Source organism: Mytilus galloprovincialis, chromosome 3 (assembly GCF_965363235.1).
Source record: "Mytilus galloprovincialis chromosome 3, xbMytGall1.hap1.1, whole genome shotgun sequence".
Taxonomy (NCBI): Eukaryota; Metazoa; Mollusca; class Bivalvia; order Mytilida; family Mytilidae; genus Mytilus; species Mytilus galloprovincialis.
This window is the reverse complement of record NC_134840.1, coordinates 35347917-35364089: the sequence shown is the minus strand read 5'-3', so window position 1 is coordinate 35364089 and position 16173 is coordinate 35347917. Positions and strand designations below refer to the sequence as shown.

Here is a 16173-nt window from a genome sequence, read left to right as displayed (position 1 = left end):
AATATGGAATAATCATAAACAGACAAAAAGATCGAGTTCATTTATCTACAACTTGTTCATTTTTTCTTTGATAAACAAATTTGACCTCCTATGGCTATTAAGTATTTTTTTTATTTCTTCAAAATATTGACCTAGTCATCGTTTTTGTTTTTTTTGTGTCATTTTAAAACTGCTATGATTTTTTACATATAATAAACTCATCATAGATAATAATATGCAGGGGCGGATCCAGCCCTTTTAAAAAGGGGGGGTTCCTAACCCAGGACAAAGTGGGGGGGGGGGTCCAACTATATGTCCCCATTCAAATGCATTGATTGTCCAAAAAAAAAGGGGGGGTTCCGACCCCCAGAACCCCCATCTGGATCCGCGCCTGATATATTATGTGTCAATGTGCTAAGTGCCTTCTATCATTTTTGTTTCGTTTTATATGTATTGGTCTTTTGTTGGGAAATATATGACTGTAATTGACAAATACAATGTATGTGTAAGGCCAAATAAAAAATATGTGTGTTTTCTACTTCCCTATATTTAAGCTTAAAAATAGCCTACATGTACCTTAAAGTTTGTTTTGCCATTTTTCAATAAGCACTGTTTTTAAAAGTAAGGATTTCCCTACTAGAATTACTACCTACATGTACCTACCCTATTTCTTTCAAAGATGTAATAGGAAACACACACATTATTTTATTTGGCATCAGCAAACCTGCTCGTAATTAAAAGTTTTGAAATTCATTGAGTGCTTCCAACATTTGTAGCTTCAAAGCTTGTTTTTGGGGTAATTTCTTTTAAAATCACTGCATTTTTTCTTGTATCCCTGGTGCATTTGACTTGAAAAATGCAGTACACACATATCATCCTAGTAGGCACGCCACAGTGGGGAGAGAGCAAGAACCTGAACATGGTTATGTTTATCAATAGTACTGTTTCAGCGGACCCTAGTGGCCATCTTGTAGGGTACAATGATTCTTTCAATGTTGAAGACCGTGGGGTGAATATCAAGATGGAGAACAGGAATAAAGGCCCTATTGATTGAAAACTTGTATATTTTATATGTATTGTGTGGGATTTTGTCCTTTGCACATTTGCTACAAAAACATTTATAGGTACATGTAGGATAGGAATTCTGGGTAAAAACAGACAGGACAGGAGTTTTGAGTAAAAAAAGGCAAGATGAGCAACTGGGTGGCAAAAAAATTAAGATAAACTTGTAAAAATGCAGGACTAATGCAAATATAGTGAAAAATAAAAAGGCAGGACTGAGATTACAACTAAACAAAAATGCAGGACAAAATTTTTCATCCTAAACCCCCCCCTAAAAACCAAATGGTAGCTCCCTTACTGCATATAATATATAGGCTATAACTAGTGTCTTTAAAAATCAGCTGTATTTGTACGATGCTAGGAAACTAGGTGTATGCGAGCTTTTAGCAGTTATTGTCTTTATCCTGCAATTATTTCTGTATTTTATTTATATTTCGAAAGACACAAAAAAGCCATAAATAAAGTCATTGGCTGCAAAATGTCATGCAGCAGTTCCTCGAAAATGGACGTCGATTTGAGGAGCCAAAAATCAGACGTTCATTTGGATGCTTGTTTTATATTATGACATATAAAATTAAAGGTATCCGGTCGTTCCGGCCCCAAACCGATCCGGCCCCAAGTCAATCCGGCCCTAAGTCGATCCGGCCCAAGTCGATCCGGCCCACGTCGATCCGTCCCCAAGTCGATCCGGCCCCATAATAAAATATGAATTAACTAGATTTTGGAGGAATTTGTCACAAACTTTAACAGTATAAATGGAATTTGAAAAAAGTCTCCGATTGATGATGGGTGACAACAGGTCAGTGAAGTATTGGAGTACCAGTTAACGAACTATTTTAAATCCATACGGAAATTAGTGTTATTGTGTCTGTTTGTATCGCAGTTTTATTCATTTTTAAATTATGAAGTTATTTTCCATGATAACTTTTACTTTGAATTTCATGGCGATTTTTATTTTATTCAGTTCACACACAGAATAGCTAAATAAATATTTACAGTCCAGTGGACCTATAAAATTTAACGCATAATAATGACTTATTTAATCAAATCATTAGTCTATAATTGGTTTGTTTATTCAACAGTTGTCTGATGATTGTGAACTAAGGTAATGCGACTCGTAATGATAAATCACTTAATTCAATCCAATGCTGATTAATTAAAGTTACGTAATCCGTTTTTCAACAAGGTCTTTATAGTTTGATCTTCTGGTTGGTGTATATTAAAATAATTATTTGTATTTTTTTTTCCAGGTTACATCATAGGCTTCTATACCATATAAAAATATTTTTTTGTAACATCGGATATAGTCAATATATTTTTCTTATTTTGACAATATTTTGAATAGTGTGTAGATAAAAAAAAAAAGAAGTCATATGAGTATCCATTATTCTTTATTGCAAGAAAACAACAAAACAATGACATTGAATGCACGTTTTCACTCTCTAAAATATAATATCAGCACCCTTTTATCATGTTTATAGAAAGGATTCGGCAAATCAAACAACATTTCTCAATTTTAGAAATGTTAAGAACCTAAAAAGAAAAAAAAAAGTTAATATTTATCAGCTTGGGGATCGGCTTGTACCGTTCATGTATGTAACTATTTGTTATTATATGTTACACAAGATGAAAGACTTGTTAGGATCACAGTCAATTGAAAGAAAATGCTAATTACATTACTGCTGATTATTGTTGATGTCTGAATTTTTTTATATACGTTTTAATATAATTATACCCAATAATCTTAAAAACTTGTAATAAAGACATAATCAACCTAGTTGTTTTATACTCATCTAAAGAAAATATTTTTCAAAGGCCTTTTTTACTTTTTTTTACCGTACACCTTTAACATTATAATAAAAATAATAAACATTTATGAATTACAATTAATATATATTTATTTTTATTCCTTAGAAATATTTTTTTTTATTGGGGCCGGATCGACTTTACATTTGGGCCGGATCGACGTGGGGCCGGATCGACGTGGGACGGATCGACTTGGGCCGGATCGACGTGGGGCCGGATCGACCCGAAAGCAAATTAAATTGGGCTTCGATTTGAGTCTACCATATATACTACATGTGTACATGTACCTGTTCTGTAGGCTTGGCAGCCTACCGGTAATGGACACATATTAGGGAAAGGGAACAACCTGAATTAAATGTACATGTACAAAATGTAACTACTAACTTACCATGGCCACTTCCAACAGGTATCAAGGATTGATAAAGGAAAAATAGTTCTTTCGATGTTTTAAAATCAATAGCCCTATCTCCTTTACACTTTGTTGTATGGACTGGATAGGCACACTTCAAACTGTTTGTTTTCCAATAAGTCCCAAGTGAATCTCTATGGGCTTTGCAAATAAGTAGTAATTGCCTGCAGGCTGCATCAACATCAAATAATCCGGCGCGATACAGTATTAGATCCTGCTCATTTACGTTTGCACCTATAGTGCACACTTTGAGATATCTAAGGTGGGCAACAACATCTTTTTGGCAGTCACGAAAATGGATGATATGGCCAGAACAGTCTCCTAACCTGCTGAAACTGCAGAAGTCATTTGTTCCCTCCATTTTTCTTGTATACAAATGCAGTAAATGAATCCGCAGCAAATATATTTTTTTTAATTCATTTTTTCAATAAAAAGAGTTTTATCACAATCTTTGTGTGTTTTCCCCAATATTGTAATTTATTATCATTGATAGAATATTCATTGTAATATTTTATTGACAAAATAACGTATTCATTGAAAATATTCCCACTGGTATTCAAAGGGAGGTAATCCAGATACTAGTTTTATGATATGGTTCAAACAAAGAAATAAGCACTAATAATGTAGATCCCAATATTTTTTTAGCTTAAGAGTATTAATTACACATCTAAGTAAATATTTAAACGATTTTTACATTTCAAATAAATGTGGAACAAAAAAAAAACAATTTTAAAAATTGCACTTTTACAATGGACATAAAGGGGAAAACAAGGTACTAAAACCTCCCAAATTTTTAGACTATATCAAACTTTCATCCAAAAAACAAATACACACTATTTGTTGCATCTAATAACAAGGGCATTTAATGCAAGAAAACTAATTTTAAGAAAATTTAATGTGCCAACATTTATGCATCCCTTGCCTGGTTTTCAAATGGACAGCCTCTTAAAAAGTGAAGGCACATTCATGATACTGTTAAATTTGGGTTGAATAGTTTAAAGGTTTAAAAATTTTTGTACAATGTAGTAAAATTAGATAGATTTTATAATTTTGTTTTAATAGATAAATTTTAAACTTTTTTTTAACAAAAAAATTACTTTAAACTTTTTTTTTAACAAAAAAATTACTTTAAACTTTTTTTTTAACAAAAAAATTACTTTAAACTTTTTTGTTTTAAAATTCCATTAGGGAGCTACCATTTGATTTTTATGGGGGGGCTAGGATGAAATTTGAAAAAAATAGGCAGGACAGGAATTTTGAGTAAAAAAAAAGGCAGGATGAGACACTTGCAAAAAAAAAAAGTCAGGATGACAATTTAGGTAAAAAAAAGTCAGGATAAACTTTAAAAAAAAAAGGCAGGACCGAATAGAGTGAAAAATAAAAAGGCAGGACAGAGATTACAACTAAAAAAAAATGCAGGACAAAATTTTTCATCCTAGCCCCCCCATAAGAATCAAATGGTAGCTCCCTTAGGGAACATATATTACATTATTGTAGTAAATAAACAATTTTGTAAGAAGTTTTTGTCAAAAAGGACTAACGAAATTGTTGATTTACTGAAATAAATATTTAATAAAATTTTATCAATATTGACCATATTATAAATGTCAATTGGGGATTGTGAAGTTTGAGCCAGAAAGTAAGGAAGAAAACAATAATCTATTTTTTTTTACAGGAGACTTTGTTTTGTTATGGCCTACCACTGCTGAGATAAATGGTAAGGTACCAAAGTTCCTGAATGATTTAACAATAGCTAGTGATGGCATGATATATATGACAGATTCAAGTACTAAATGGGACAGACGTCACAACAGATACTGCATCTTTGAAGGAGAAGCCTCAGGAAGGTCATAAATTAGAACTTTAGTCTTGACATGGTACAATATGAATCTTAAATATAAATTAAATGAGGTGTGACACATACTAACACAAGATCACCAGAAATAATATCTAGATGTTTGTAGGAGGTCTTTAAGGTAACACGATACTGAATGACGTTACGCCATGAGTTATCGTTCCTGACGTTATCGAATAACGTTCATATATATATATATAAGCCAATGCAGCGAGTTTTGTGTGACAATTTTTAACGTTAACTTTCCCTAGATGCAGATTGCCGAGAGTTTTGATGCAATACGTAGCGGTTATTTGACATAGATTGTTTTATCGTTTTCCGGCAATCATTCTGCTCATTGTTAATCTTTAAAAAGTATTACTTTACTTTTTAAATATTCTGTTTCTTTGATATTTAGGCATCTGCACGCTTTATCTATATATGTTCTTATGCATAACAGACACAGTTTTATCACTTCATTTTTATTCTTGGTATAGATATAGGAACATGTGGTGTGAGTGCCAATGAGACAACTCTCCATCCAAATAACAATTTATAAAAGTAAACTTTGGTTTATTTTTGCAATTAGTACTTTTTCATGATTCACGCCGTATCCCCATGAAATTTTGTTTTGAAAGTAGAAATCTAATTTATAGAAGCTTAAGATGATGTGTGAAAAAAATGGGGAATTTTACAATTATTAATTCGTTTTAAAATGGTCATCAAAATACCGCTCGGACAAAATAGAAATTTATTTGGATGAGAATACGGATAAATTAGGGGGAAAAGCACAATACAAGAAGACGTTGAAAATCATACAGAAAATAGTTTGTTTGTATGGAATGTAAAAAAAGTGGTTATTTAGCCGAATAACTTTTCCTGTGTTCCATGTGTAAACAGTCTTTGAAATCCATTGGTCTGTACAGAGTAAATTCGATATTATAGTTTTGAAAATATTTTAAAATACAGTGCCAGCTTTGTAATCGTATAAACCAGGTCTACTCAGGACGGACAGCAACATCGGAATGAAGCATTAGAAAGTTAACGAAGGCTGAGCAATACATGGGCACTTGATTCGGCAGAAATAAAATAACAAAATTCAGGTTCCGTTACAGTCTGAATAAAGCCAGCCCCGAGTATCCACTTGCGTCTACAAACGCAAGTTGATAGTTGGGGCTGGCTGTAGTCAGACCGGTTCCGTGTTCCCTGATTCCGTTATAATTTTTTTCTCTAAATTTACATACAAACGACTGACTTTTTATTATTCAAACGGCAAGAGACTGTAAAAAAGCAAGATCTTGAAATCATTTAGATTTTATATTCGTGTTAATTTACGCTTGCATGGGTATTCGGTGTTTTTTTAGTTTTGAGTTGGAAATAATGTACATGTACAAGTTGGGAGACAAAAGTGACCTTTTAGGCTCTGAGGGCCATATTGCTCGCATACAAGGCGTCGGAAAAGGCCCGGAAAGTTTCTTCTTAAAATTAGTTTTTAGAACAAGTATATATATACATGTATAGCGTCAGTTAAAATTTTCCCGACCATCATCGTGGATGCCCTGCCTCTATTGCAAAACCTACTTATTGTATTTATTGTTATTGTTCTCGTCGTGAACATGCATGAAATATTTCCCCCTGGACGTTATCCAACCAATAATCAAATCAATTAATCCTACAATTTACACCCGTCACTTGGAACTTTAGTTGTTAAAATTTAAATCATTGCCTCTAATTTTTTCAAAAAAATCGACAAAGTTTAAACGCAGACCGCGAGGAAGACCAAAATTGAACAGTCACGCAAAACTAAATATCTACGTTACCGCTTGCTCATTATGGAAGTGGGGTAACAAGAGACTTTATTTGTAAAAGTACAAGTACAAATAAAAAAAAATTGTGTACATGTAAATGTTATTTGTACAAAAGTTGGCTGATAGAATGACAAATGGAGATATGTGATGTGCAATTTATAAAATAGCAACAGCTGGACATTAATGAAACGACATCAACACCTTGAAGACAAAAAAAATCGTGACTAATGCTAATTGGAATAGACTTCTCATTTGTAGTTTTAGTAAACGTTGGAAAACTTTGAGTATGTGTAGTATAATTGTCACAGTAACATTTCAGTCTCTTGGTAAATATTAGTTTAAGTCTTAAAACTTTTGCTCTTCTCTAGAAAATTCAAACCATAATGAAATATAAGTAGATGCGGTAAATTTCCAATTAATCAACTTTCCACCAAAGACGAAATGACGGAAATTCTAGCCTTCTTACATTGCTACTACATTTCAGATCTCCAAATTACCATTCCATTATATGAACTGCATATACAAAAATATGCATTGTCACCAAATTACTTATAGAGCACGTATCATCATATTGTTTAACATTTGTCCGTTCGGCCGTTATTCCCGCACTTAGTATATATAGGGTTAATTCGGCTAATTATTTAGGACTACAGTCATTTTGCTTCAGCTTTAAAACTATGTACCTGGTGTTACTACTCATATTATAGGTGCACATATCGTCTGGATTTTCTTTTGTATTTCATGACAGGTTGCTGGATTAGGCATTTTGATAAAATACAAAGGCACACAGAGTACAGACTCCTGCTTACATCTGATACAGGTTTAATTTCAAGCTGGAACTTTTAAATTTCGCAGTTGCTTTACTTATATAAAGAATGCATATATCATCTCAAGATTTGTTATGTAAATATTTTTTTACAAATGAAATGGAATATAACGACTGAATTATTCGGGTTAACAGTTTACAAGGTTTGTCCGACTTGCTGAGCAACCAAGTAACACATTTACACCACGCAGAGTATACTATACTACATGTATTGTATGTACCAAGTCAAGAATATGACAGCTGTTTATCATTCTTTTGATGTTTTTCAGCTTTTGATTTCGTCATTTGATAAGGGATTTTTTCGTTTTGAATTTTTCTTGGAGTTGTGTTATTTTATTTTTTGGAATGTGTATTTTATCAGGATCATTATTTTTCTTCATGATTTTCACAAATAACAGAACGTTTAATCTTTTTTGACTGGTGCATCAAATGTGTCTTTTATAAAAAAAAAAAAAAAAAAAAACTGTCTTCAAAATTGTATTGTGTCGTCCCGGACATGCATGAACTATTTGCCACTGAACGTTTAACAACCATCAAACTGAGCAATTACAAAACTGTTAAATGAATCAATTTTTTTAAAATACTATATTTCTGCATCACGGGATGCAGTGATGATACCATCATTGTCTAATATGATGGAGTTAAAAATCAGTAATTCAGATGAATCTCACGTGAAATGTTTCATTTAATTTTCACGTAAACTTAACAAAAATCTGATGGTATTTTATATGGTTTTAATCAAATTTTAGAACAAAGATATTATTTAAATAATTTTATTTCAAATATTTACGTGAATTTAATGTGTACAAAATTCCGGTGATTTATGCATGAACTATTATCATAAGATTCACATGGAACCTGTTTACGCAAGTTTCAAGTATATGCTCGTTTGATGTGAAAATCAGACGATTTTAATATTAATTCATATGAGTGAAATTCCATGTGCAGGACGAAATAAAATTATATCTGATTCAGTAGAATTTTATATTGCATTACTAGGAACTTAACGACAGTCGACGGGGGAAATGAAAATAAAATATACTCATTCAGATCCCGACACATATTTTTTTCAACATTTCTCTGAGAAGGAATAACGTTATATTCCGTACACCATAACGTCACATGTTTTTGGTCAAATTCTAGGCCTATTGATCAACTTTGAAGCCATTTATTTCAAAAACAAGGATGGTGACATATGAGTTTCTATACGTGTATGGATTCACTATGCAATCCTGGATATTATGTTAGTTTTTTGTTTTTCTCCGTATATAAGAAAATAGCCATCCATTAGAAAATCTAAAAAAGTAAGCCGAAAAAAAGGCATTTCCCCTATATACCCAAGTAAATTTGTCGCCAAAATTGACGTTTTCCTATGAAAATTACAAAAAAACAAAAATGGTGACCCCCATTTTTTATTACATATTCCGATGTAACTCGATTCAAAGTACACGTATTCCAAAAATTTGGGAAATCGGGAGATATGCCATTCGGTATCGTGTTACCTTAATGATGGAAATTCAGATAACACCTCACGATAGGCTTAACATGAATGGGTGCTCTTCAATTACATGATTTTGTGTTGGGTTACAGCTTTTACATTAATGCTAGCAAGACAAATCTTTGTTTGGCTTGCTTGCTTTGTTTGTATCAGTGTTTGCTCAAGCATGGTAATTAAGATAGGCGGGGCTTCAGCTTGTATACATCATACTTAGATTGTATTGGACGTTATGTCTGAGGTTAAGGACACTTAATTTTAAAACATCACATGACAAATATTCTCACATGTTTTCTCACCTGTAAAAATACAATAATTTGTCAATGAAAGAAAAATATAAACTTTGTTCTTGTATGAGGCTGAGAAACTGGCCTTCAACATTAATTGACCTAATGTTTTTATAACATATCAATCTATTAGTTCAGTCAGTTATTTCCATGTCTTTCCTTCGATTATGCAACTCAAGAAAATATTCCAAAAAATGGGAAACAATTGTATCGAAAAGAGAAAATCGAGTGCACCTTTTTTTTATGTTAGGGTGTGTTTGAGATGAATATTTTGTCTTGAAAATGTACAAAACAAGAGTATTTAATACATCATCTCGCTTCAGACTCTATCGTTTTATATAGCAAAGCTACAGGTTGACTTCATAACATAAAAAAATCACAGTACTAAAAGATGAAATATAGGGGTCAAGTGAAATACCTATCCAGTGGATCATAAAATCGGAGTAGGTGTGTTCGAATAGCTGTTTTACTAAAAGTGCTTGACGACAGTCTTTAAGTAGGATCTCTGAAAAAAAAAATGTCTTCCGTTTCTACGATTGTGAAAATGACCTGGCGTAATAGGAAGATAATTTCGACGAAGTAGAATCCTGTCTGTATTGTATATTTACAGGTAAGGAAACATGTGAGAATATGTATCATGTGATGTTTTAAAATTTAGTGTCCTTAACCTCCAACATAACGTCCAATAAAATTTAAGTATGATGTATACAAGCTGAAGCCCCGCCTATCTTAATTACCATGCTTGAGCAAACATTGATACAAACAAAGCAAGCAAGCCAAACAAAGATTTGTCTTGCTAGCATTAATGTAAAAGCTGTAAAAAAAATTTAGCACTTAACTTTCGATTGATTACATCTGTCATTGGATGAACACATGATAATTCTTTAAAGTATGAAATAAGGGATGGTATTTTAATTATCACCTCTGTACTTTTCAAAAGATAGTCATGTCATGAGTAGCATGTGACTGATACTAGTACTACTTTAATAGTGCAATGCTGATAGTAAACTCATGATACTTGTGCAGAATTTAAAATTGTAGGAAAGATAAAGATTACAGCTTATTTATGTTTTAAAATTTTATCAGCAAAGTTAATATTTTATCTCATCAAATAAAAGATACAAAATATTTATCTCAACAAGAAAAAATCAAACAATAGATTATAGTATCATGCAGTTATACAGGTCTATCACGATCTATTTAACTAGATTTATTACGTTAATATTTGTATAAAATACCAGATTAGTTGTTGTTCTCTTCTGACTGACATTGAAATTTTTATTTACAGACTAATTTCATACAATCCAAATACTAATACCACCAAAGAGCTTGCATCAGGATTAGCTTTTGCAAATGGTGTACAGATTTCTAGAAATGAAGAATATTTACTGATTTGTGAAACAACATGGGCAAGAATATTTAAGTGAGATGATAATTAGTTCACTCTTTTTTTTAATTCAAACCAAAGGCTACTATAAATAGCTCAAATATATGAGATTGATATAGGATTAAACACATTTTTTCTAGAGGTTATTGATGTGTAAACCGGGGCGATTAACTCACAAACTGAATAAAAGTCCGAATAGTCACAACTGTTATGTAATTGTTTTAAATCTCAATTTGCTAAAAATCCTGGGATCACTGCAAGCTTGTGTATCGCGCATGAATAGATTACAAAAGTAGTTTCGGAAACATAGTTTATCGAAGTGTAAACTTTGCGAAAAATTCTAATTGACCAATCCAATTCAAGTATTTATAGATATGCAAATCATATAAGAATTATATGATGATATTCTTAACTTTCCATGATGATGGTTTCTTACAAAATAATAGGAATTTCTCATTTGAATTAAATATTACTTTGTTGAAAAGCAATAACATATTACTTTCATCTTCCTTGAATCCAAAAGCAGCATAGGGAAATCCTCAAGTCACTTAGATAACCACATAGATTGGTACCCACCAATATACATGAATCCACAGTAGGCTCCTTGAAGCATCTCGTTTTACGTTATACCTTTTAGAATATTTAAACGACCATCATCATCAAAGGCAAAAAGTGCACAAAAGATAGGTTATTGATGATTTTTCCCAAACTGATGCTGTGAAAATTTTAAACAGGATTGATTTAAACATTGCAGACAAAGTTGACATATTGTACAAAAAAAATAAAATCAGAATATTTTGAAATATTAATTTTCTTACATCTTATCTATATTTTGATATTGCTTAGCCATATTAACAGTATGATTCTGATTTATTAAAGGTACCATCTGAAGGGGCCTAAGAAAGGGACAATGGAAGTATTTATGGACAATCTTCCAGGACTCCCAGACAATATCAGACTCAGTAGTGGTGGTGGCTATTGGATTGGAATAGCTACATTGAGGAGTAAAGGATATGAATTCATGGCCAATAAACCTTGGTTAAGAAAACTGATAGCAAAGGTATTTATTTGGTTTACTGAATCACTGTTACTGTGCCTTATTTTTAAGTTCCCCTTATTGTCCCTAAAACACAGATTTATTGATGAATGAGCATATTCTTAATACTTCTTTGGTTTCATATTCATATCAACTTGTACTTTTAATTTAAATATTTTTTTAAATATTCTTTTTGTTAGATTTGTAGGATCATTGTAAAATCTAAAAAAGGTCATATTTGCATGTTGGCCAACATTAAAATAAAATGTTTATGATTGTGTTACATAGGTAAGTTGAAGCATCATATACTTAAACATAGTCTTTTTTCTCTTGTATAAAAAAGTTGGTCACTAGTAGGTTGCTTTTGAAGCAATAACCTATGGATAAACCAGAAGCAGTTAATTACTATATTCTATTATTATACTTTTATTATCAAAATTTCTTACATTATCCATTCATTTCATTGGACACAAAGCATTTATTTTTTATACCCCTGCTTTAAAAAAAGTTTGGGTATACTGTTTTGTTATACCCTGCTTTTAAAAAAATTGGGGGTATACTGTTGTACCTGTGTCTGTCTGTCAGTCCATCCATCTGACCCATGAATTTTTTTTTGTCAAATCTTTTTTCAAGAACAACATTACAAGGATTTCTGAAATTTTGTTTCAGGGTTTATATGAGTCAGCTATACTGTGTGATGCATTTTCAGATTCATCACTCAACTGAATTTCCTGTTTACCAAACACTTACTTCAATTAACATATGACATCCAAGTTGAAAATTTTCCTCACATTTTTCTCAGGAATTTTATTACAAGGATTTCTGAAATTTGGTTTCAGGGTTTATCTAAGTCAGCTTTACTGTATGATAAATTTTCAGACTCATCACTAAAGAACTGTAGATTTATCGTATTCAATTATTATGATTTCATTTTCAATATGCTTTTCAGATTATATCACAAGAAACCATTATAAAGTTTGTACCAAAATATGGATTAATATTAGAAATCAATTCAGAAGGGGAGATAACTAGAAGCTTACATGACCCTACAGCAACAAAAGTACCTAGTGTGAGTGAGGTGGAAGATAAAGATGGTGTTTTGTATTTGGGGAGTTATTTCTTACCGCATATGTCAAGGTTATATCTAGGGAGGCTGAAAACTTGAACTCAACAAGATAATGATTAGGATAACTAGATGGACTTCAACAATTGAAGGATAACACGTTATTGTTGCTAAAAATTTGCATTCCTTGATTCTGCACTTTGAATTCGTGAAAGGAGGCTATAAGGGACAAAATTGGCCTCAACTTCGAGAATTTTTTCAAATTCTACTTATTCGTATGTGTATGGCTTTCTTTTTCCGTTAGACATATTCATTTTATGAAAAAAATGTTTTTTTGTAGTTATGACGTCATAATGCCGTGTTTTGACAACACTTCACGTGCATATTTGTTGGTTTTTCACATTTTTTACTCATTTTCACTAACTTTTTTTACGAAAAAAGTACCAGCGCAATCTTGCCCCAACAAAATATTTTGTCAGAGCAATAATACCAACATAAAGCATCTTATGTTGAAATATTTCAGTGGGGCAAAGCTGCGCTCATACTGAATTTTAATTAAAAAATTGCTCAAAACCGGCATCAAAGTTCCAAAATTTTTTGTCCGTTTTTCATATATACCGTTATCGGACTAAGGTTGACCAGGAACAGTTGTATTTTTTTAACATATTATTTGTCAATGGTTGATAATAATACAGTTTCATTATAGAAAGTAAACTATAAAGTGTTTTTCTTCATATTAAATTATAACATAGCCTCTCAAGTACAGCCTAGCCCTTGTCGTCTATATTTATTGTAAGTGATTACGGAACTGACACACGGAATTTTACTGGTTTCTGTTGTAACGAAGCTTTTTATAGCGGAATAGAAATCAGTGTATCATTCGTTAAATACTTGATATTAACAGACAGAATTAAAAAAAACTTTCAATATATAACTTAACACGTAAAAAATTCCACAGCACAGCAGGGGAGTGTATTTTTGTTCTTTGGTTGTGAGCCAGAAGAGGTCCCGATTTCTGTTGTTTTTTTTTTGCATTGGGAAGATCTTCTGGCTCTCTTCCACCTCTTCCCTTTAAGTAGGTGGTTTAGTCGACAGAGGCACAAAACAAAAATTGCGTTGTTTAGTCGAAATGACAATAATGAATAGAGAGCTCCCCGTGCTTAAGGTTTATGCTCTTATATTATACTAGATTATGAGCCTTCGGCTGCTGTCTGCTATATGGTCGGGTTGTTGTCGCTTTGACACATTCCCCATCTCCTTTCTCAATGTTATTATGAATGTAGATATATTAGAATGTGAGCTGTGTTATACATGTTTTTATGGTACGACAGCCTTAGTAGGACATCTCTGTAGGATGATAAGCTAGATGAATATAAGAACTACACGGACAATAACAGTTAAGGGCCAACTATTTGATATTCTAGGGAAGGAATTTTGATTTATTGGTGTTAAACTCTACTTTCAACACTCATGATTTGGCTAGTGGTCAGTTTAAATCATTAGATGAGGATTGAAGAAGGAAAGAGGGTATTATTGATCATTTTAATATGTCGCTAAACATGCCTATTTTTTGACTCTTAGCAGGCAACCATATTCATATACGAAATACTCCTGAACCCACCCCAACCGAAGTTATTAAATATCAGATGGTTTTCTCTTATTTCACACAACTTTGAATTGATGCTAATTTTTAACGCACAGTGACACATATTTCATGCATATTCAGGAAAAACGAGATTAAACGTCAGAATATATATAATATAAAAACGAAGAGATGTGTTATTATTGATTATATGGCAACTATCCACCTGAGTTCAAATATGAAGTGGATGTTAGCAATTACAGGCAACCGTAAGGCCTTCAATAATGACAAAATCCGATACTGTTAAGCCGTTTATAAAAGTCATGCATGTCTATGGGACGTATCAGAATTTTCTCAAAAAAAAAAAAAAGGTCATCGAAAACTTGATTTATGTCATCCAACATAACAAAAATCTGCTATATTCGACGTCAAAGTTAATTTTTATTTTACTCTTCACCAGAAGAGATTCTGGAGATGTGCAGAAGAGACCAATAAAACACGCCCCAGACGAAAACCTCAGTTTCCATTTTGCACTATTTATCACGTCTGTTTGGTAAAACAAAAATGATTTAGACCACGACATAATCAACAATGATGAAATGGCCATATCATTGATATAAACAATTTAGTTGGATAAGAAGTAAAGAAATGAAAGAAAAAAATTGTTCCTACCGTTTATGAATCAAAATGATCAATATGAGTTATTAACTTCAAATAGTTGTGTCAATGTGGTCAAATCGCCTACACGCTGCGCATTGGGCATGATGGTGTACGTTCGAGTCCCATCAAATCCAATTGTTTTTTCATCGTTTCGTAATTTTTAACATTTGTCTTTTTAAATCACATTATCATGATATTGTAAGGACACCTTAAAACAACAAAAAATAAAAAATGTGCTAACAATATTTCAGTTTTATTAAGGTTGAGCCGGTATATTGTTGAAATGTATAGTTTATGAAATTGTGATCTTTATTCATATATTATATGTATACTAGTGCGTAATATGTCCCACCTTCTTGTGTTTTTATCAGCCAGGTACATAAAAGTACACACAAACTCATTTTTGGTTATTCAAGTTAAAAGAAAAATAAATAAGGCCGTTAGTTTTCTCTATGGAATTGTTTTACATTGTCATATCGGGGCCTTTTATAGCTGACTATGCGGTATGGGCTTTGCTCATTGTTGAAGGCCGTTTGGTGACCTATAGTTGTTAATGTCTGTGTTATTTTGGTCTCTTGTGGACAGTTGTCTCAATGTCAATCATATCACATTTTCTTTTTTATACAAACAATAACTAGATTTTCTCTGGTGAAAAATTTCTATAATTTGGTCATACATGTACATAGAACGAATGTTAACTTGTTGTTACCATAGCAACTATTTTAGTGATATTAAATAGTTAAACTTTATATCAATTTTGTTCTTCATTGTATTAATACAATGGTTCACTAGTAGTAATGTATTCACGTTGATTATTTAAGGTGTAATCTATTGTAAAATGTACACAATACATAAAAAAGGATAAAATACGTAAAAATCTGGGGCCTGGTTTTCGAAAGTATCTTATGACTAAGACATGTCTTATGATGGTCTTATGAC

General features: G+C 32.1%; 1 protein-coding gene across 2 annotated transcripts in view; it reads left to right on the top strand.

The window, feature by feature from the left end:
• Positions 1-13200, top strand: part of LOC143067798 (adipocyte plasma membrane-associated protein-like) — a 30450-nt gene extending 17250 nt beyond the window's left edge. For both annotated transcript variants that reach the window (XM_076241338.1, XM_076241337.1), the window contains exons 7-10: positions 4932-5103; positions 10795-10929; positions 11773-11953; positions 12879-13200. In XM_076241338.1, coding sequence (XP_076097453.1) covers positions 4932-5103; positions 10795-10929; positions 11773-11953; positions 12879-13094 — 704 coding nt within the window. In that variant the 3' untranslated portion in view covers positions 13095-13200. The remainder of the gene's footprint in view (positions 1-4931; positions 5104-10794; positions 10930-11772; positions 11954-12878) is intronic.
• Positions 13201-16173: the final 2973 nt, after the last annotated feature.